Source organism: Podarcis tiliguerta (genome assembly GCF_965153285.1).
Source record: "Podarcis tiliguerta genome assembly, chromosome: 6".
In the NCBI taxonomy this organism is placed as follows: Eukaryota; Metazoa; Chordata; class Lepidosauria; order Squamata; family Lacertidae; genus Podarcis; species Podarcis tiliguerta.
The window spans coordinates 23,073,138-23,093,343 of record NC_139539.1 but is presented as its reverse complement, the minus strand read 5'-3'; the positions used below and the strand labels follow the sequence as shown (position 1 = coordinate 23,093,343).

The 20,206-nt window shown below is 44.2% G+C and overlaps 1 protein-coding gene across 2 annotated transcripts in view; it reads left to right on the top strand.

Annotated features, from left to right (window-relative positions):
- The window catches only part of SRC (SRC proto-oncogene, non-receptor tyrosine kinase), a 100,434-nt gene extending 81,766 nt beyond the window's left edge, over positions 1 to 18,668 (top strand). For both annotated transcript variants that reach the window (XM_083446939.1, XM_083446938.1), the window contains 7 exons: positions 3,507 to 3,656; positions 5,184 to 5,339; positions 5,534 to 5,713; positions 7,269 to 7,345; positions 8,781 to 8,934; positions 9,279 to 9,410; positions 11,552 to 18,668. In XM_083446939.1, coding sequence (XP_083303065.1) covers positions 3,507 to 3,656; positions 5,184 to 5,339; positions 5,534 to 5,713; positions 7,269 to 7,345; positions 8,781 to 8,934; positions 9,279 to 9,410; positions 11,552 to 11,760 — 1,058 coding nt within the window. In that variant the 3' untranslated portion in view covers positions 11,761 to 18,668. The remainder of the gene's footprint in view (positions 1 to 3,506; positions 3,657 to 5,183; positions 5,340 to 5,533; positions 5,714 to 7,268; positions 7,346 to 8,780; positions 8,935 to 9,278; positions 9,411 to 11,551) is intronic.
- The last annotated feature ends 1,538 nt before the right edge of the window (positions 18,669 to 20,206 follow it).

Genomic DNA, 20,206 nt, shown 5'->3' with positions numbered 1-20,206 from the left:
GGAAAGTTCAGTGTGCTAGTATGAACTTGCCCCAGCTGGGCTCTTATCTTGAGATACTTAACTGGGATAATAACAAGCAATAATAATTGGTGAGTAACGCCGGCAGTTCAACATTATAGCTGCCACAAATGTGTGTGGACTCACTTTTAATTATGGATTGGAAGTTTACAGCATTGGGAGTTTTCAATTCCAGAGCCCTGGAGCTTGTACAGTCCCCTGGTCCTGTTTCGTTCTGGCTCAAGGCTCTTAATATCAGGTTAACCCAAGAGTGTGTGTTATTGCTATGTCCCTGTTCCCCTCCTCACCCTCACCCTCTCTCCTTGTATGCTATCCATAGTCTGTTCTATCAACCAAGCAGTACTCTCTCTGACTCCTGTCCTGTTCTGATTTGATTGGTGGAGAACTGGATGGGATTTAAATATCTAACGTAAACAGAGATTCTGGTCCTGTGCCTGTCCTCTTTACAAAGGAATGGTGCTGAAACTGGGTCACTGAGCTGGGAATAGCTGGGTAACCAATGGCAACAAGGAACTCTGCAGTTCCCTCCTATCCTTGCTGCCAGGGGCAGTTTGTTGTTGCGTTTATAGGAGCGGTTTAATGAAGTTTGTGCTTGGGTGTGAGTGGCATTGTAGGAACCAGTTGGTGGTAGCAACACACACGTGCCAGAAATAAAAGCCATGCGAGCAGAATTTAGCTGTGGATGTCCTTTGCCCTACCCTTCCCATTTCTGTCCTATGTGACTGGCATGTCAAGACGGGCATAAGCACATGGAGGGATCAAGCATCATTGCTGTGAAGAGGTCCGATATTTATTAGAGTGAGGAGAGAGGCACTGGAGATATAGTAGGAGTGTGTGGTTACTTCAGCAGTGACAGAGTATCTTCCAGGCATATTCTGTTCAATATATTCAACTCAAGATTTCTCTGAAATTATCTCCAATGCCATATATACAAAATCCTTGTGTGCAATCAGGCCAGGAAACTAATTACTAGTTCTCATGGGTGTGAGAATAGATTTGAGAATGGGCAAGCAGTGCCTCTTCAGTTGTGTCAGCTGGAGAAATGGCTAAATAAGATTTCCAGATGTTGGAGGAAGACCTCGGTGCTGTGCATGATCCCTAGCTCCTCCTCATGACTAGTAGAAGCATAAAAACCTAAACAAAATAAGGAAAAGCATGCTTAACTTGAATAATTCATGCAGGTTGCAGAGTTCAGCTTTTTCTCACTTCAGAATCCGGGTATCTGGTTCTGTTGCCAATTATCTCTGCATAGAAAGTTTTGCTCATGCAACCTCCGTAACCTGGTGGTTTATTATGTTGTAGATGTTTTTGCCTGGAACTAAAGTTGGGAGCAGACATACAAATAATGTGTGATGTGCAAGACACTCTGTGGCTAGCCACAGAGCAGAAGGAATGGGATGGTGGTGATTCCATTGAGGACAAAAGCAGCAGCCAGTGTGGCCAGGATGTCTTTGGTACCTAGCTAGGTATTTGTCTTCCTAACAGGGATCACTATCTAAGGAAATTCATTTGCACAACAGAAGCTCCAGTTTCTTTTCTCCCTCCCCCCAACCTCCAGAGGGGGTTCCCATCTGCTCTGGAGGGGCCCCCCTCTGGAGCAGATGTTAGGAGCATACTAGAAGCCAAAGGAGAGGAAGAGTTAATACTGTAATCCTATGCTTTACTAATGGCCTTAAACTTTACAGAACATTAATATCCCATTCAGGTACTAAATAGTTTGTTCACATTATTAATTGCAGTCAATGTGTTGCGGGTAACACACAAGAAATTGAGGACTGAGCTCTTTTAAAAAGCCAGTTTCAAAAATGCTGCTGTCCTGTGTTTTGAAAACCTTTGCCCAATAATCCTAGCTTCCACAGAACTTGTGTCAGCTTTTGGGTGTTAATGCAACAGCAGTTTCCCCATATAATTGGTGCATAGCATTAGCAATACAGGAAGAAAGCACAGTTCCCTATAGATTTGCTGCCAGTACCTATTTCCCTCCCCTTGAGGTGCTGCAGCAAAGGTCTCTGAGCTTTACGTTAACCCTGCACAAATTAGCTGCTGAAGTTTGACAGGATCAGAGTGGAGTCTGAGCCAGCTGGAGGCCATAATTAGACAGACCTGGTCTTGCCAGCTGCTTTTGTTCTTCAAAGGTATCTACTCTGCATCCTGCCCCCCTCCCTTCATGTGAATTCTGCTGTGAAGTTACTAACCTGCTGACGGCAGCACCAGCTCCCTTTCATGGACATGTCATGAAGACATGTGAGAGGCTTCCTTGAAAACCTGTGTGTTCAACATTTTCCCCATCCTAAAGCGCCAGAAGGAAATGATGAATAGATAAGGTTTTTAATATATTAGTTTTCCTATACTGTACTTTGTTCTCATTTTTTACAAGATGGACCATATCGCATCCGTGCTGGCTGAATCCGGGTATATGCATATGCTACACAGGAGCATGGGAAGCTGCTTTTTATTGAGCCGGACGATAGGTCCATCTAGCTGAGTACTGTCAATGTTGATAGACAACGTACTTCTGGAATCTCAGGTGGGTCTCTCCCAGACCTACCTGGAGATACCAGAGATTGAGCCTGGGACCTTTGGTTTGCAAAGAAGACATTTGAAGGCAGCCCTGTTTAGGGAAGTTTTTAATGACTGATGTCTTAATATATTTTTAATCTTTTTGTTGGAAGCCGCCCAGAGTGGCTGGAGAAACCCAGCCAGATGGACAGGGTATTATTATTATTATTATTATTATTATTATTATTATTATTAATTCAGGGACTCTACCACTGAGCTACAGTCCTTTGCTTCTTCTTTGTTCCTTGGGCATCTAAACCAGGGTTTCCCAAACCTGGGTCTCTAACTGTTTTTGGACTACAATAATAATTTAACATGAGTCTGACCAAACTGTGGGAGGCAGTGGAAGACAGGAGTGCCTGGCGTGCTCTGGTCCATGGGGTCACGAAGAGTCGGACACGACTAAACGACTAAACAACAACAATTTAATAATAATAATTTATTATTTATTGTTTATTATTATTTATTTATTATTTATACCCTGCCCATCTGGCTGAGTTTCCCCAGCCACTCTGGGCGGCTCCCAATCAAGTATTAAAAACAATACAGCGTTAAATGTTAAAAACCTCCCTGAACAGGGCTGCCTTCAGATGTCTTTTAAAGATAGGATAGCTACTTATTTCCTTCACATCTGAAGGGAGGGTGTTCCACAGGGTGGGCGCCACTACCGAGAAGGCCCTCTGCCTGGTTCCCATCATCTCTGACCACTGGTCCTGCTAGCTAGGGATGATGGGAGTTGTCATCCAAATCAACTGGAGACCCAAGTTTGGGAAACATTGATCTGAACTTCTGCAGTTCAGATAAAATATTTTATTCTAACATTTGAAATAATGAATGCCGCTATCCTCTTGGTAGTCAGTTCTGCTAAACAGTGGCTGCAAAGTATCTCTTAAACCCAATCCTGAGCTGTGTCCGCTTTTTCTTGGTAGGTGCCTACTGCCTCTCTGTCTCAGATTTTGACAATGCCAAGGGACTCAACGTGAAGCATTACAAGATCCGCAAGCTGGACAACGGTGGCTTCTACATCACTTCCCGCACACAGTTCAGTAGCCTTCAGCAACTGGTGGCCTATTACTCCAGTAAGTGCCATTTTGGCTTCTGATAATGGGGGATTTCTTTGCAGAATACAGAGGCTCTGTCTAAGTTACCTTGAACTACAAAGCTAAAGTGAACATGCTTGGACAGCATCTTATGGGCACCATATGTACTTACAGAGATTGCCATCCACTACCATAAAACAGCAAATTGGCTCCTTATATTGGCTCCCTGTATATTATTACATGATAATTAAGCAGACTGATCTATCATGATCTTGAGCATCAGTGTGTCTGGCTTGTAACCAGAAGGTTGGTGGTTCAAGTCCACCCAGGGATGGCTGTGGGCAGAATTTCCTGCATTGCAGGGGGTTGGACTAGATGACCCTGAGGACCCTTCCAAATCTAGAGGCTGTAATGGTATTATAGTCAAGCTGCCACTGCACCGCAAAGCCGCAAATCTCAGTTTGCCTGACGTCAAGCAGGATGGCAAGGCTGAACAAGGTGCGCCCTTTCAAGAGGTTTCTGCTGCAGAAGAGAATAAGTTGGAAAGATACATATTTTCTGGATACTTCTGACTTGGGTAGATACTGGCACAGTGTTAGAGACAGGAAGTGATTGTCAGGTGACGGTGAAGAATGGTAAATAGTGCAAGAGAAAGATGGAATGAAAAAAGAAAGTTGGTCTACATTTGGTAATCGAGATGGTAGGGAAAAGAAGCTGGACAGCTTCTTGGATGATGTTCTGTCTTCAGACATAGATGGTTCTGATCATGCATCCAAGAAAATACGCAGTTCCTAACTGAATTATGGGATTATTGTTTGCTTTGAACTGGCCCTAAGCTGACCTGCCACTTTCTGAGTCCCAACTGAACAACCATTCAGTTGTCTTCAGAGCTTTAAGATATTAGATGCTTCCAACAATGTGGACTTCTAGCTGATAATGTAGAATTGTGGGCAATTATGAAATGGTTATAAGATTCTGGCAGCAACCTGGAAATTCTGGTGGGCTATCAGTATGAAATCAGACCAAGACATAGATATCTGCCTTTCATAACTGTATTTTAAGATTTTAAAATCTTTCACTTCTTAGCATGGTAAGATGTTTGATAAATCATAGATAGTGCTTCTTAAGTTGTGATAAGTTTCTTTCTCTTACATTGGAGTCAGTATCTGGCATTAGGAACCTGGTTCTAAGAAGGCTCTTTTTGGGAAATTACTGTTTCTTGCCATTTCTTTTCTCTGAGTTAGGTAGAACAATTAAGTAGGGCAATGAATCCTTATAGGAAATGCAGTCTGAGACACCTTAGAAAGTGTTCTGGTGCTTGTCCCATTTAAGTGCTTCCTTGGGATTTGAAGAACATTTTATATAGAAAAATCACACACACACACACACACACACAGAGAGAGAGAGAGAGAGAGAGAGAGAGAGAGTAAGTATAAGAAATAGAGACTCAAGGAGATTCAAACTGGGTTTGAGAAGGAGAGAAATAGTTCCATATTCTTAAGACACGTTTCACTTAAAGTGATGTTTCTTATGCTTTATTGTGATATCTGTGTTCCTCTTCCCCAGAACATGCAGACGGCTTGTGTCATCGTCTCACCAATGTCTGCCCAACCAGCAAGCCCCAAACACAAGGTCTGGCAAAGGATGCTTGGGAAATCCCCCGGGAGTCACTGCGGTTAGAGGTGAAGCTTGGGCAAGGCTGTTTTGGAGAAGTGTGGATGGGTAAGGATTTCTAGCAGGTACCTGAGCCACAAAGTTCGCCTTCTAGTCCGATGGGCATATTTCAGGCGATGTCTTTCAGCAAGGGGAAATTAGGCAAGGCCCCCGACTGCACAAACTGTAGGAGGCATGGTGCCAGCTTAAGTGTTCATTAGTGAAAAGGATGCCTTGTTAATCTACTTATGTTTCTACTCCAGGGACCTGGAATGGCACCACCAGGGTGGCAATAAAGACTCTGAAACCTGGGACAATGTCTCCAGAGGCATTTCTGCAGGAGGCACAGGTCATGAAGAAGCTGCGCCATGAGAAGCTGGTGCAGCTCTATGCTGTGGTTTCGGAGGAACCTATTTATATTGTAACAGAATACATGTGTAAAGGTGAGCAATGTATTAAGGGCAGTGTACCGGATGCCTTGGACGGGATGCGGGTGGCGCTGTGGGTTAAAGCCTCAGTGCCTAGGGCTTGCCGATCGAAAGGTCGGCGGTTCGAATCCCCGTGGTGGGGTGCGCTCCCGTCGTTCGGTCCCAGCGCCTGCCAACCTAGCAGTTCGAAAGCACCCCCGGGGGCAAGTAGATAAATAGGGACCGCTTACTAGCGGGAAGGTAAACGGCGTTTCCGTGTGCGGCTCTGGCTCGCCAGAGCAGCGATGTCACGCTGGCCACGTGACCCGGAAGTGTCTTCGGACAGCGCTGGCCCTTGGCCTCTTTGAGTGAGATGGGCGCACAACCCTAGAGTCTGTCAAGACTGGCCCGTACGGGCAGGGGTACCTTTACCTTTACCTTACCGGATGCCTTGTTTGGATGTTCTCTCCCTCAGACTGAAAGGGCAAAATTAAATGGGCTAGAAATCTAATGTTGAGAGCAGAAACATTTTACCCCGTCATTCAGAACAGGCAGCATTTGGAAAATGAGTTTGTCAATTAGGCATCATCTAAGCACCAATTCACATAACCCAGGCACGGCCAAACTTGGCTCTCCAGATGTTTTGGGACTGCAACTCCCATCATCCCTAGCCAACAGGACCAGTGGTCATGAAAGATGGGAATTGTAGACCCAAAACATCTGGTGGGCCAAGTTTGGCCATGACTGACATAACCAAATGGATGTGTTACAGATATGGGCTGAATGGATTTACGCAGTTGTTTGTGTGGTTTTATTGTATCTGTGTGGGGTTTATTATCTGTTTGTAAGTTGCTTTGAGGGACAGGGGTGGCGCTGTGGGTTAAACCACAGAGCCTAGGACTTGCCGATCAGAAGGTCAGTGGTTCGAATCCCCGCAACGGGGTGAGCTCTTGTTGCTCGGTCCCTGCTCCTGCCAACCTAGCAGTTCGAAAGCACGTCAAAGTGCAAGTAGATAAATAGGTACCACTCTGGCAGGAAGGTAAATGGCGTTTCCGTGCGCTGCTCTGGTTCACCGGAAGCGGCTTAGTCATGCTGGCCACATGACCCGGAAGCTGTACGCCGGCTCCCTTGGCCAGTAAAGCGAGATGAGCGCCGCAACCCCAGAGTCGGTCACAACTGGACCTAATGGTCAGGGGTCCCCTTTACCTTTACCTTAAGTTGCTTTGGGTTGCTCTAGGCAAGATAAAAGTGACTTTAACAAATTTAATAAATAAGAATAAACACTGAAGAGGCCTGGTGATTGTTTGGCAAACCACCGACTTACAATTCAACCCTTGCTTCCCATGTTGCTGCAACATTTGAGGAGTGTAAATTACAGTTCAATCAAGATGTGAGGAAAAACTAATGAAGGGTTTTTGTTAAGGCTTAAATTCTTTCTACACTCTTTAAAAAACAGCTCGTTGGCTCAGTTAAATTGTATTGTTTGCTCTGTGAGATGGAAACAGCTGCAAATTCTGCAGAGGGAAAACATCTGCAAGGGTTTAGGGTTTGCTCCAACGTCAATTACTGACAATTGTATGTTCTGCTCTAGGGAGCCTCCTGGATTTCTTGAAAGGGGAGATGGGCAAGTACTTGAGGCTGCCCCAACTGGTAGATATGGCGGCTCAGGTGAGTGTAGCATGCTTTAAGAGCCAATCTACTTATGCTGTAGGCTTATAGGATGCTGCTTTTCCAGATCTGTATGACTCCAGGCTGCTGGCGGAGGATTGCCTATTTTGCATGTTTGCCTATAATAGTATCTCCCTTCATACAAATATTTAGCAAGACAACTAGCTGTTGTAAAATCTGTCTCCCTGACATGCTGCTTTTCTGTTGGCGGGGGTGTTATTGGGGAAGCATTTTCCAGGGCCCTTTGGTTTCCTTTAAACCAATATAAGATCTCTGACCATGTCTCGCTCCCTTTTTGGCATTCATGCCTCTTCCCATATCTCATTTTCTGTGTGCACCAGCTGAGACAGAGTGCTGGTGAACATCTGTTTCAGTCAGTGCCACATTAGCAGCTATGCAGGATAGGCAGCCCACATGATATTGGCTGACAAATACTTCATTTTTCATAGGTTTAGCTTTATTCAGTCCCTCTACTTTCAAGAGAACTGTAGGCTCATTTGACTCCAAGTTCATTGCTTTTGCTGGTTGGTTTGACAACACACACACACATGGCTTTACTACATTAGTCTATATCTTCATAAGTTACCTGAATCCTGGTAACCCTGGGCTGAATAGAGCTGACTGATTTGACTAATGCTTTATGGGTAAGCTCTGACAGATCAGAGAGCCAGTGTGGTGTAGTGGTTAAGAGTGGTAGACTCGTAATCTGGGGAATAGGGTTTGCGTCTCTGCTCCTCCACATGCAGCTGCTGGGTGACCTTGGGCCAGTCACACTTCTTTGAAGTCTCTCAGCCCCACTCACCTCACAGAGTGTTTGTTGTGGGGGAGGAAGGGAAAGGAGAATGTTAGCCGCTTTGAGACTCCTTAAAGGGAGTGAAAGGCGGGATATCGAATCCAAACTCTTCTTCTTCTTCTTCTTCATAATCATTCAAGCAAATTCGTAATGTATATTTTTTACTACATTTATATCCCACCTGAACTTCAAGGACCTCAGACTGGCGTACATAGTTTCCCTTCTCCCTGTTTTATCCTCAGAACAACCCTGTGAGGTAGGTTAGGCTGAGGGACAGTGACTGGCCCAGGGTCACCCAGCGAGCTTCATAGCTGAGTGGGGATTTGAACCCTGGCGTCCCAGGTCCTAGTCCTTAACTCAGAGCTTTCCAAACTTTTCAAGTTGGTGACACACTTTTGGGACATGCATCCTTTCATGACACAGTAATTCCGTTTTGCATCATTTTGTGACATGGTAATTCAGTTTTACTAGCCAACCGGAGGTTAAACTAACCCTTTCCAGCCCAGGAGGAGCATGGGGAGTGTTCGTGCGACACACCTACACACTGCGGCCAACACACTAATGTGTCACAACACAGTTTAGAAAGCTCTACCTTAACTATTCCACCACACTGATTTTCTTTTGTGTTTGGGATTGTTCCAGATTGCATCTGGCATGGCATATGTGGAAAGGATGAACTATGTACACAGAGATCTCCGAGCTGCCAACATCCTTGTGGGGGAAAATCTGGTGTGCAAGGTAGCCGACTTTGGACTGGCCCGGCTGATTGAGGACAATGAATACACGGCAAGGCAAGGTATGAGCTGCACTTTCCACTTGGAAGAAATAAGCAGCTGCAAACTAGTTAGTGCTTCAGAGCAGGAAGAAGTCTGAGTAGCAATGCAGAGTAAAAGCCCCGCGGCCCAAAAGCAGGAAGCGTTATCAAGACAACGTGAAAAGGCAGCTTTCACGCCAACATGACAAACTGTTGGGTACATTTCTATGATTCTATGTCCTGGATTCCTGCACTTTTGCTACTGCTGGTGAATGATGCAGAAGTAGTGGAAGACTTGGTTGCCGACATCCTTCATTTCTTCCTTTTGTGTGTGCTGAATAATATATGTTTTGTTTTTTTACAATATGCTTAACTGTCTTGCTCAGGTGCTAAATTCCCCATTAAGTGGACGGCCCCAGAAGCTGCTCTCTATGGCCGGTTCACCATCAAGTCAGATGTATGGTCCTTTGGAATACTGCTGACTGAACTGGCCACAAAGGGCCGAGTACCATATCCAGGTAAGTGTGTTTTTTTATATACCGTATTTTTCGCTCCATAAGATGCACCTGACCATAAGATGCACTTAGCTTCTAGAGGGGGAATGCAAGAAAAAAAAATTCTTTAAAGGGAGCGCTGAGCAGAGCCTGTATGCATCCCAGGCTCTGCTCAGCGCTCCCTTTCATGAGCTGCGTGGAGCGTGTGTGTGGCGCTTGCAGGCTTTTCCCCGAGGAGGGAGAAGGGCAGCCCATCACAGATGCAGCGATCCCTCTCACTGTTCAGGCTTCTGGGATAGCTGCGCAGCCTGAATTCGCTCCATAAGACGCACACACATTTCCCCTTACTTTTTAGGAGGGAAAAAGTGCGTCTTATAGAGCAAAAAATACGGTGGGCCTTTCTACAGGTGCTCAAAGGGGCCACAAGACCAGCTATAGCTCATTCACTTGGAAAGGGACAAGGATCTCCAAAGCAGAAGAATACTGTCTCCTACAGTGCTAATATCAGAGATAAAGCCTGCCTGCTCTTTAAGAGTGAAAGTCAGCAATTTACCCACCCACACCTCCAACACTCTGTGGAAATGTATGTCTGATCTTTGTGGTGTGTTGCTGAGCTCCAAAACTAGAGATAAAAAAATCCCTCTGCCTGTTCTTTACAGAGGATCTTTAAAGAGGAAGCAGAGCATTTTAATGCTGTTTAGATCAGGAGATAAAAGTTGTGAGGTTGCATCCTGTGGTTTGGTAGAGTAGATACAGCCCATGGACTGGTTCGCCCAACCACCTTGGTTTATCCTATTCTTTGCATTTTAATATATTTTGGTTGTGTTTTTATTTTTAATTGTTGTACGTCATTGTGAATGGTGCATGGACGCTAGACAGGTGGGATAGATTTTAATTAATTAATAGCTTTGGAAGAAGAAATCTAATATATGATTTATGGAGGATATACACCAACAATAAGACCTTTCACAATTATGGGAGACAAAATCAGCAAGTGTCTCATGGGAAATGGATTTCTCCAGAGTTTTAATTCCTCTGTAGACTTCTGCTTTCCCTTTGAAGCCCCATTCATATATTATTGTTGCAAAATGATAGCCTATGGGGGGAAACCACTCCCTTTTATTCATGGTTCAGTTCCACATCAGTAATATTATGGGTGGCTCAAATCCCTGAAGTGGTGTACAGCATAAGAAAAATGACATTAAATACAAGAGAAGTTTGATAAACAATAAAATCGTTTCTGCAGACTATAAAAAACATCCGTATGTTACAAACACATTACAGGATTGGGCTATGGGGAAAATCCCTGCATCTCATACCCAGCTAGTGTCTAGCTCTCTGTTTGCTGGCAGGAGAAGAAGAAAGGTAACAGGCTTTGTGTGAGAGATGGGAAGTTTGTGACCCTCCAGGTGTTATTGGGCTCCCATCATCCCTGGACGTTGTCCTTGCTGGCTGGGCCTGATGGGAGTTAAGAGTCCTGTATCTGGAGGGCCACAGGCTCCCCCTCTCTGCTTGATGCCAGACTTTAGGAACACTACTTACCGTATTTTTCGCTCTATAAGACGGACCAGACCATAAGGCACACCTAGTTTTTGGAGGAGCAAAACAAGAAAAAAAATATTCTGAATCCCAGAAACCAGAACAGCAAGAGGGATCTGGCTTCTGGGATAGCTGCGCGAAGCCTCTTCAGGGCAGCGGGATAAAGGCTCACCCTGCCCAGAAGAGGCTGCGCATGGCTAAGGCAGAAGCCAGGACAGCAAGCGGGGCTCCGTTCCTCCTTCTGCTTCACAGTTGAGGTGCTTCGCTGAAGGGGCACTGCACAGCTCTCCCTCTCCGCGCAGTGCAATTCACTCCATAAGACGCACTCACATTTCCCCTTACTTTTTAGAGGGAAAAAAGTGCGTCTTATGGAGCAAAAAATACGGTGAATCACTCCACTGTAATGCAAATTGAACTGTACTTGGTAAACAGGAGCATACGTTGTTAGCGACACTTCTGTATATTTTGGCTAAACTGTTCTACTGAAGAGCCAGGTTGCATACTCCTTTTCTGAGAAGTGATCAGGTCTGGGATCCAGGAGTGGTATGCATGTATGTGCACTTACATGCAAGTAGTACCAGTACTCACAGTGTTTACTGAAGACCTGTCTGCTTTTGTATCAATAGGTATGGTGAACCGGGAAGTGCTTGATCAAGTAGAGCGAGGCTACCGGATGCCCTGCCCACCCGAATGCCCAGAGTCTCTGCATGATCTGATGTGTCAGTGCTGGAGGAAGGATCCTGAGGAAAGGCCGACTTTTGAGTACCTTCAAGCTTTCTTGGAGGACTATTTCACATCAACAGAGCCTCAATATCAGCCAGGCGAGAACCTATAGATCTGGGAACAGAATTCAGTGCCAAAGACTCTATGCTGCTCCTACTGCATATGTGCTCAAGCGAGAGACTTTGAGCCATACTTGAAACATGTCCGGAGCACCTGCCAGGGTCTCTTCCTCGTTCTGCTGATTTGTCCTTCCTTTTGAGGATGGTACGGGGGGCCCTTTGTTAAACAAATGTGGTGCCCTTGGCTGTTATGGGTTACCTAAGGCCTCAATAGGTCATAAATTAGCAGTGTCATGGTTCTACTTTTTGATATGAAGTTGGCTACGGTGCAGAAAAACAGGGTTTCAGAAAAGCCAAGTTCTTCCAGAAGAGAAGAGGCCAAATGAAAACCAGGGATCCTATTCCTGTGGGCCGTCTGCCCTCCCTCCAGACCATCCTTCACATCCATCAGCGAGAACATGGCAATGCTGCGTCTGATGGTGATGATGTGGGCTACTTCATGGCTGCATGGCTTCAAAGCACTTGGGTCATCTCTGATTGACTTAGTGGTGATGCTACAGCATTATGCCTTTTCAAATTCATATGGCTTCTGTTCTCCTTTATGTCTGAAACCAGCACAGTTTCCCCTTTCCTTGTCCCATCCAAACCCCACTGCATGGAATTGGATTGACTGCTTCACTCCAGGAAAAAATGGCAGCCCACTTATATTTGGAACATGTCACATTTCCATGTACTTATGGTCCTTTTTTTAAATATGTGTATATATGTACAATCTGCCACTGTTCTCTTCTGGGCCACTGAGGATGTGTCACTGTCCGCCCAGTCTTGTCTTGTGTGTGTGTGTGGTGCACTTGCTCTTAGCCATAGAAGAAACAGGACTCAGGGTGCTGGGTTTGCAGTTCAGTTGTAGGGTTTGGTTCATCTTTGCCTTGGAACAGTGATAGCAAACATGGTGCCCTCCAGATTTTATTGGACTATGATTCCCATCATCCCTGATCATTGGCTGTATTGGTTGGGACTGACGGGAGATGTAGTCCAACAATATTAGGAGGGTACCACATTGGTTACTTTGATGTTGAATTGAAGGAACTTATTGAGGAGGTCATACTCTGCAATTGATTAGGGATTTTAATTTTGATGCTTGTGGTAGTGATGGCTTGCCCATTTTTTAGAGCTGTGTTTGTTCTTGGACTGCAGGCTTGTCTTCCAGCCTAGCCTTTCAACCCTAATAAAGTGAAATTATGAACAGAAATGTCTTAGACTGGCAAGAAGGGATATACTCTACCTGGGTCGTAAGTCCCCTAAATGCCAGCTGTTAGCCCAGGGAATAAAAGTCTTCCACATGGCATTTTAAGAATTCATCAAGTACACGGTTCCTTCTCTTTTCACATCAGTGCATCTTAATCTTAACCATTTCCAAGGCTCCTTGGTCCCTCAGGGGCATAATATTGCTGCTGGGCAAACTTCAGCTGAACAAGTTGCTCTGCAGTGCTGCATCAGCACAGTGGGTGCACTTCTGGTTCAGACAGGGTAAAGAGGCCTTGCATTGCCCTGCCATCTGAGGGCAGCCCCCTTCTCCCATACAGTATGTGAGTAAGTGATGCACATGGGGAAGAACAAATCCAACAAAGAAAGTAGCAAAATACATAGAACCCTGCAAAACTTGATTTTTGTCCTCCCTCACTAAACCTGCTTCCCAGTGCTATATGATCCCCAGGATGACCCCTTGCTGGATAGAATTTTAGGTCAGGGGGTTTAACCCAGTCCCCTGTTCTAAAACTACTGATAAGAGCTTGCAATCTCCACACAGGCCCCTTCTACAGAGCAATCCTTTAAGAAATGCAACTCCCTGTTTATGCTTCTGATTTGGTTATGACCTAAAACTAGTCCCAATTATTCCTAGGGTACAAATCATGCCAAAAGTCCTTGTTTTGCCTCTTCTATCTTCCTTCCATCTTTTAAAGCCTTATTGGCTGAAGCAGTGGGGGAAAGTGAGGACAATAGCTGAACCCTGTGAAGTACTAATGAGCAAACTGCATATTACATTCCACTGCCTGTGTTTTTTCCTCTAGTAAACTAAAGGCAGTCACTAGGCTGTGAGTTTCACCAAAGGAGCATTAGGGGGAAGGGCTGCTTAAACTTGTACCTTCCGGCTGTCTTTCAGTTAAAATTACCCCTTCCCGAGCTGATTCGGATTAGAGGGGAAACTGGGAGGAAAATGGTTAAGCTGAAGTGCAGGTAGATACAGATCATGTGGTGTTACTCTGCTAAAAACTCACAGCACAATAAACTGCTTTCAGTTCAAAAAAGCAAATGTCAGAGAAGAGAAATATGCAACTACATTCAGTGTATAGTTTGGCCATAAAAGTCCTTAAAAATGGATGTTCAGGCTTCTGCCGGATCACACCCTGTGCAGTCTCTGCCTTGATCACTTGTCACTTTCCACATATCCTGCAGAACTTTCCATACTCATATCCATCCTGCGGCACATCAGGAGCTGTTTTTAACAGCAGCTGGCATTTGAGCAGCTGGTTGCAGTTTACATTTCAGCTTGTGCATATGCAACAGAATTCAACTTGGCAATCTTTGCACTGTCGGAGGGGGGAAGCTTTTAGAATCAACTATCAGTCTGTTTTAAAATCAGCAAGATGATGCGTCTCTGAATGCATGCCAGAATCATCCCCTTCTTGGGAAAGAGCAAGGAACCGAACAAGATGGAGATTTGGGCACCAGTACCTGGTCCCATCAGCAGCTGGTGCTGCAGCGACCTTACTCCATGACCTTCACTCACACGGAGGAGCAAAATATATAAAGCTGCAATGGACTTGGCTGGAGCATGCCTGTTACATTAGCGCTTGTTAGGCCAAGGAATCTGCACCCCAAGGGCAGATGGAGTAATTGTGCACATCACGCTAGGGGAGACCTGAGATGCACTCCAGGAGCTGGCATGAGAGTTCAGACTTGGAGCCATGTTGATTTGTTAACTAGGGCAATTCTACAGACAACACACTGCATCCCAGACTCACAGCCTCAAAGGGATTGAAAGGGCGATTTTTCCAAAGTGCCTGTTGTGTGGGCCGTGAGTTGAGGCTGATTAATTTTTTAAAAAAACAAAAAACCAACAAGATTGCTTCAGCATCTTAACTTCTTTAAAACCAACAAGATTGCTGTAGCATCTTGTCAGAAAACTCTCACTAGTGAAAGGTGGGTCTCCTTGTCACTCAAGGTAAGCTTTCAGCTGTCGCTTCCTCAACAACATGCAGTGTGCTTGTCTATCTAACTAAGTCTTACTTGGAGGAGAGCCACTGAAATTAAGGAACATGGAATTAATGAACCTAAGTTAGTCATATTCCTTAATTCCAATGGGTCTGCTGTGAGTAGGACTAGCATTGGCTACAACCCTTATGTTCGGGCATTCCATGATTTCTACCAAAACATTAATAGAATAGAGCCAAGTGCCTCTGTGCAAATATATACAGCAACATTTGACCAAGTTTGAACCCAAATAGTTACACTTGCTTCATTTGACACAAGGCAGATAGCTGAATGATTTCCATATGTAACACTTGTACTGGAAATCCCAAAATCCCAAATCTATAGAGCCGCCCCTCCCCACCTTTAAAGTCCTATTAAAACCAATTAAACTTGTTCAGCCACAAGTATGACTGACTCTCTCTGGCTTGAGGCCTATGGTTGCCACTAAGTCTCAAGCCTACAGTCCACGAAACAGCCCTATTCCTACAGAGAACAGCAGTTTGAAGCAGCTTTTGGCCCATGTTTGGAGTGGAACCTTGCCATCGTCACACTGCAGAGCGAGAAAGTGTAATGAACGCCAGTTCCGCAGTTTTCTCCAATGTGGCCTGCCACCACCCACAAAACCCTTTCTAAGCGATATGCAAATAGATCTGCCTTCTGTTGCAATGGTTACTTCTATTATACAGAAAACCCTTCTGCAGTGCACCACACTTTTTATTAGGAGAATTTCCTAACAGCTGTAAGATAGCCCCTCCCCCTTTGTATATAGCTCTTGAGTCCTCTGAGTTGTTGCTCAGTGGCTTTGGATATTGATTTAAGTGCATGTGACTCTTAAAAGTGATAAGAATGTTTGTTGCAATTGTACTTAGCTGGAATTCATTGTCGTCGCCGTGCCATCACTTGGTCGTCTTACTTTTTCATGCCTAAAGTTTGGATGGTCTCCAATGTGCCAAAAATACCCCCCAAACCTCCAAGGGCAGAATCCCCCCTCCATTTATCCAATTTTCCCTTATTCAGGACCAATTTCTGGCAGGACTGGGTTTCCAAGAACTTAATTGTTTTAGACAAGTAGGTGTCGTGTTGCTTCATTCATTCTCTGTTTTGCCATCTCATTTGAGCAGGATGTTTTTTCTGCTGTTATCAGCTCAGTGTTAGACTGGGAAAGGGGTTTTGGAGGGCGGGGCTTTGCTCAGAAAGGTCCAAAGTGGAGATTTGATACCTCTTATCTCATTCAAAGAGAAAGGTCCACAGTTTTTGAACAGAGGACCTCTGTCCACCTCAAAGGTAATTTGACTCAACCAGAGATTATTTCTACCAGAGAAGGCACCAAAAATGGTATGAAGTTATGACAAGATATTGTGTGCTTCCCCGCCACTCAGTCCTGCACCCTTGCCTGTTGGCAGGAGAAGGGACCTGGAATGGGGCAGAGTTCCCATATTTTGCACAAGCTCCTTTCCCAAAAAGTCCAGATTCAAGTTTTTATGATGCTGAAGACCAGGCCTCAGTATCTTTTTGAGGTTACTGAGCCAAATCTCCATCTTATGCCAAGTAAGTGTGTGTACCTCAGAACCTCAAAATGCTCAGTGCATCATAGCAATAGTGTTTAAAATTTAGTCATGGGTTCTCTTAGGTGCCTGTACTTTCAAACAATTGCTTTGTTATATGCCAAAATCCCCACCTCCTGCAGAACTTCTAGTAAAATGCATACTTTTATTGTGTTGGGAACAGGGTCTGCTTTCCTTTTTCCAATGCGTTGTAGGAGGTACGGATAAAGGGCAGCAACTTACCCCCTGCCTTTCTATATCTCTTCTACACTGCTTATTCATAATATGCCTTATGCGTGCTTTTTTCCATATGTACTCAAAAGACTATATGCTAGGGTTTTTTTTTGAAAAAATCATTTTCTCAGATGTATTGAATTCAAATTGTGCTCCTATGAGGATCACTTCAGCAACATACCACATCAAATGAGAAAGGAACTAAGCTGGGAATTCAGGAGACTGTGCCTTCCCAAACCTCAAAACATTCAGTTCTCTTTCTATTCCTTTGCCAAGCTGAACATTCCCTTGTACCTCCTTCACATCCAGGACTGAGAAGGACTTTGCCCCTTCAGCCTTTTTTTGGTATTCCAGTGTGCCAGTGTATATTGAATTCACATCAGAACTTTCCTTTGTTAAAGCATGGTTATTTGGAACACCAATGTGGGGCTGATAATTGGCCCGCATGGGAAACAGCCTTTTGTTTTGTATTTTATTTTTGGGTGGAATGCTGCTCCCTCTAGTCTTGTTCGCTTTCTATACTATTCCATCCTAACTGAGGTGGCAAATCTGTGCCTGGGTTGTGCCACTTTTGAACTGAGCAAGGGCTCATATGATTGCAAGGTTTTCCTTACAATAAAGAAAAATAATCCATCTACAAAACTCTCTTAAAGTGGGGAGTAGGCTAAATCCCTTCTGATATTTAATTTCCTGTGCAAGGGGGGAGTTGACCGTATGACCCGCCTGCAATTTACAAAGTGCAGCCTAGATGCAAGTTTTCTGCCTCTCAGAACTAGACCTAAAAATCCAGTCTCTTAAATCTGTGATCGAGCCATTTCCTCGCGGTGTAATATTACTGTATTTAGGGGATTTTCTTTAGCACCATTCATTTGTGAGCAGGACTTACATTGGGGTATTCAAATTATGTGGCCAGGGTTGTTTTTTTGTAGAAGCTGGAACAGTTGTTTTACCGGAGTGATGGGGTGTGTGGCATCCTTCACTCCAAGGAGATGCCAGATTTGTTGTTTCTGTTCAAGTATGTCAAGAAACCCCTTTTGCTGAGATGGAAGGAAGGAATAACTTTATTTTTAAATGTCAGCCACCACGGAGAAACAGCTTCTTGACAAATACAAAATGAATCATATACCTAGCTGGGAAATGCTTCAGTGTAGGAGCTAAAACCAGTCTCTGTGTGCGTATGTGTACGTGTGTGTATATATAATATATATAGATATTAATGTATAAAGAATCCTTTTTTCCAAGTATGTACATTTTTTTATATTAAAAAATCAAGACAAGTAGATCAGTTTAAAACCACAGATTTCTCTTCTGCTTTTGGTATAGCAATAATGATTATGAATACTAATTTAAATGAACAGTGTACTTAATCTTACTTTTCTTCTTTGTCACACACAAATTTTTCAAAGAAAAATGAGTCAAGATTCCCTTGTGTGAACTTCCCCGTCTTTCCCTGCCCATCATGCATGGCATAGACGACTTTGGTACACAGGAAGGATGCTTGTATACGGGAGTCCATCTTCAGATCAGAGCCTGACCTTTGCAATGAACTCATGAACTGAAGGAAGCATTAAGAGAGCTTCTTGTGCTGGCCTTGTTCTTCCTTATTCACGTCTTCATTTTTTTTAAAGCCCACAATGTGTGAATCTGTCAGAGGGAGGCTCTGGCACTGGCTGAATGAAGTTTAAACAAGTCCTTACACGGATTTCTTCTGCTAATGTAATTCTCTGTGTGTGTGTTGGGGGGGGGGCTGCACACATTTTGTAAAATCTCCAGAAAACTATGCAGAGAATGTAATCAACTTTTTCTCTGTGTCTCTTTCTCCCGCCCCTCCCTTTTTAGTGTCAGACTACTTAACTCTTTTTTTGAAAAGAAAATGTTATCAAAAAAATAAAATTGCTAAATGTATGGAGATGAAAGTCCTTTTTTAATTCAGCGGTGTATGTCTTTTTCTTTCCATTTTTTGCAGTTTTGTTAAATACAAGTAAATGGTACACAGGTGTGGGTGAGAGAGCGAGAGTCATAGAATTGTGGAGTTAGAAGAGACCCCATGTGTAATCTAATCCAACCCCCTGCTTTTCAAAGCGAGGAATGACCTGCCGTCTCAAATGTCATGCAAGTCCATATTGACATCATTGGGATGCCATCCCCCCATGACGTTTCTGACGACATACGATTTTGTAAAACTCGAAAAAGAATCTGTGTTTTTGGCCAGCTCAGCTTGCCGCTTCTACATGCTGAGTGACAATGTTTATAAACAATTAACAGTGCAATTCTATATGTGTATACTTAAAAGTAAGTTTCACTGATTTCAGTGGGGCTTACTCCTAGGAAAGTAGGTACAGGAGTGCAGCTCAAGCATAATGGACTTACGTACTTAGTACACATGCCAAAAACACAAATCATGTTGCTTCAAAAAGCGATAGCTACGTAATTGATCTGTCCTTGCTGTACTTACGATGTAGTTCTGCTGTGTGTGTGCACGTGAGTGTGTGTAATATGCATCATAAGCTCAACAACTGATCTCAACCTAAACCACTTTTTTGCACTTTAAATCTTGAATCTCTGGGCCTTTTAAACCTTGCTGAAAAGCTCCTGCTCGCTGAAATGCATAGCTCTCTCCTCTATCCTGGAAACTGAAATGGCAATCCTCTGCATGGCCAACATCACCATTGGTAGGGCATAGAAACAATCACTTTGGGTCCCTAAGCAGGAAGGTGCTGCTGCTGCTGCTGAAGTGTGGCCTGGATACTCAATGTTGGGGAAAGCTAGCTGCACATTTACCACCATTGGTGATGGAAGAAGTAACAGGAGGAGAAAAGTGGAAAGGCCCAGGAGAACTGTTGCTACTCGTTGATAGGGGGAAAAGCTGGTGAGGTTGTGGTGTGCACAGTATAATAGGATGTATTTAGATGAATTCTGCATAAGATACCAGGAGTCATAGCATTGCTGGTGTTTTAAACACTACCTCCCCCCCCCCCTCGCCCCCAAACAAATTATAAATCATTATGGGGTTAGGCAAATATAGCACTGCTCATAATGTACATAGAATCATAGAATCATAGAGTTGGAAGAGACCACAAGGGTCATCGAGTCCAACCCCCTGCCAAGCAGGAAACACCATCAGAGCACTCCTGACATATGGTTGTCAAGCCTCTGCTTAAAGACCTCCAAAGAAGGAGACTCCACCACACTCCTTGGCAGCAAATTCCACTGTCGAACAGCTCTTACTGTCAGGAAGTTCTTCCTAATGTCTAGGTGGAATCTTCTTTCTTGTAGTTTGGATCCATTGCTCCGTGTCTGCTTCTCTGGAGCAGCAGAAAACAACCTTTCTCCCTCCTCTATGTGACATCCTTTTATATATTTGAACATGGCTATCATATCACCCCTTAACCTCCTCTTTTCCAGGCTAAACATGCCCAGCTCCCTTAGCCGTTCCTCAGAAGGCATCGTTTCCAGGCCTTTGACC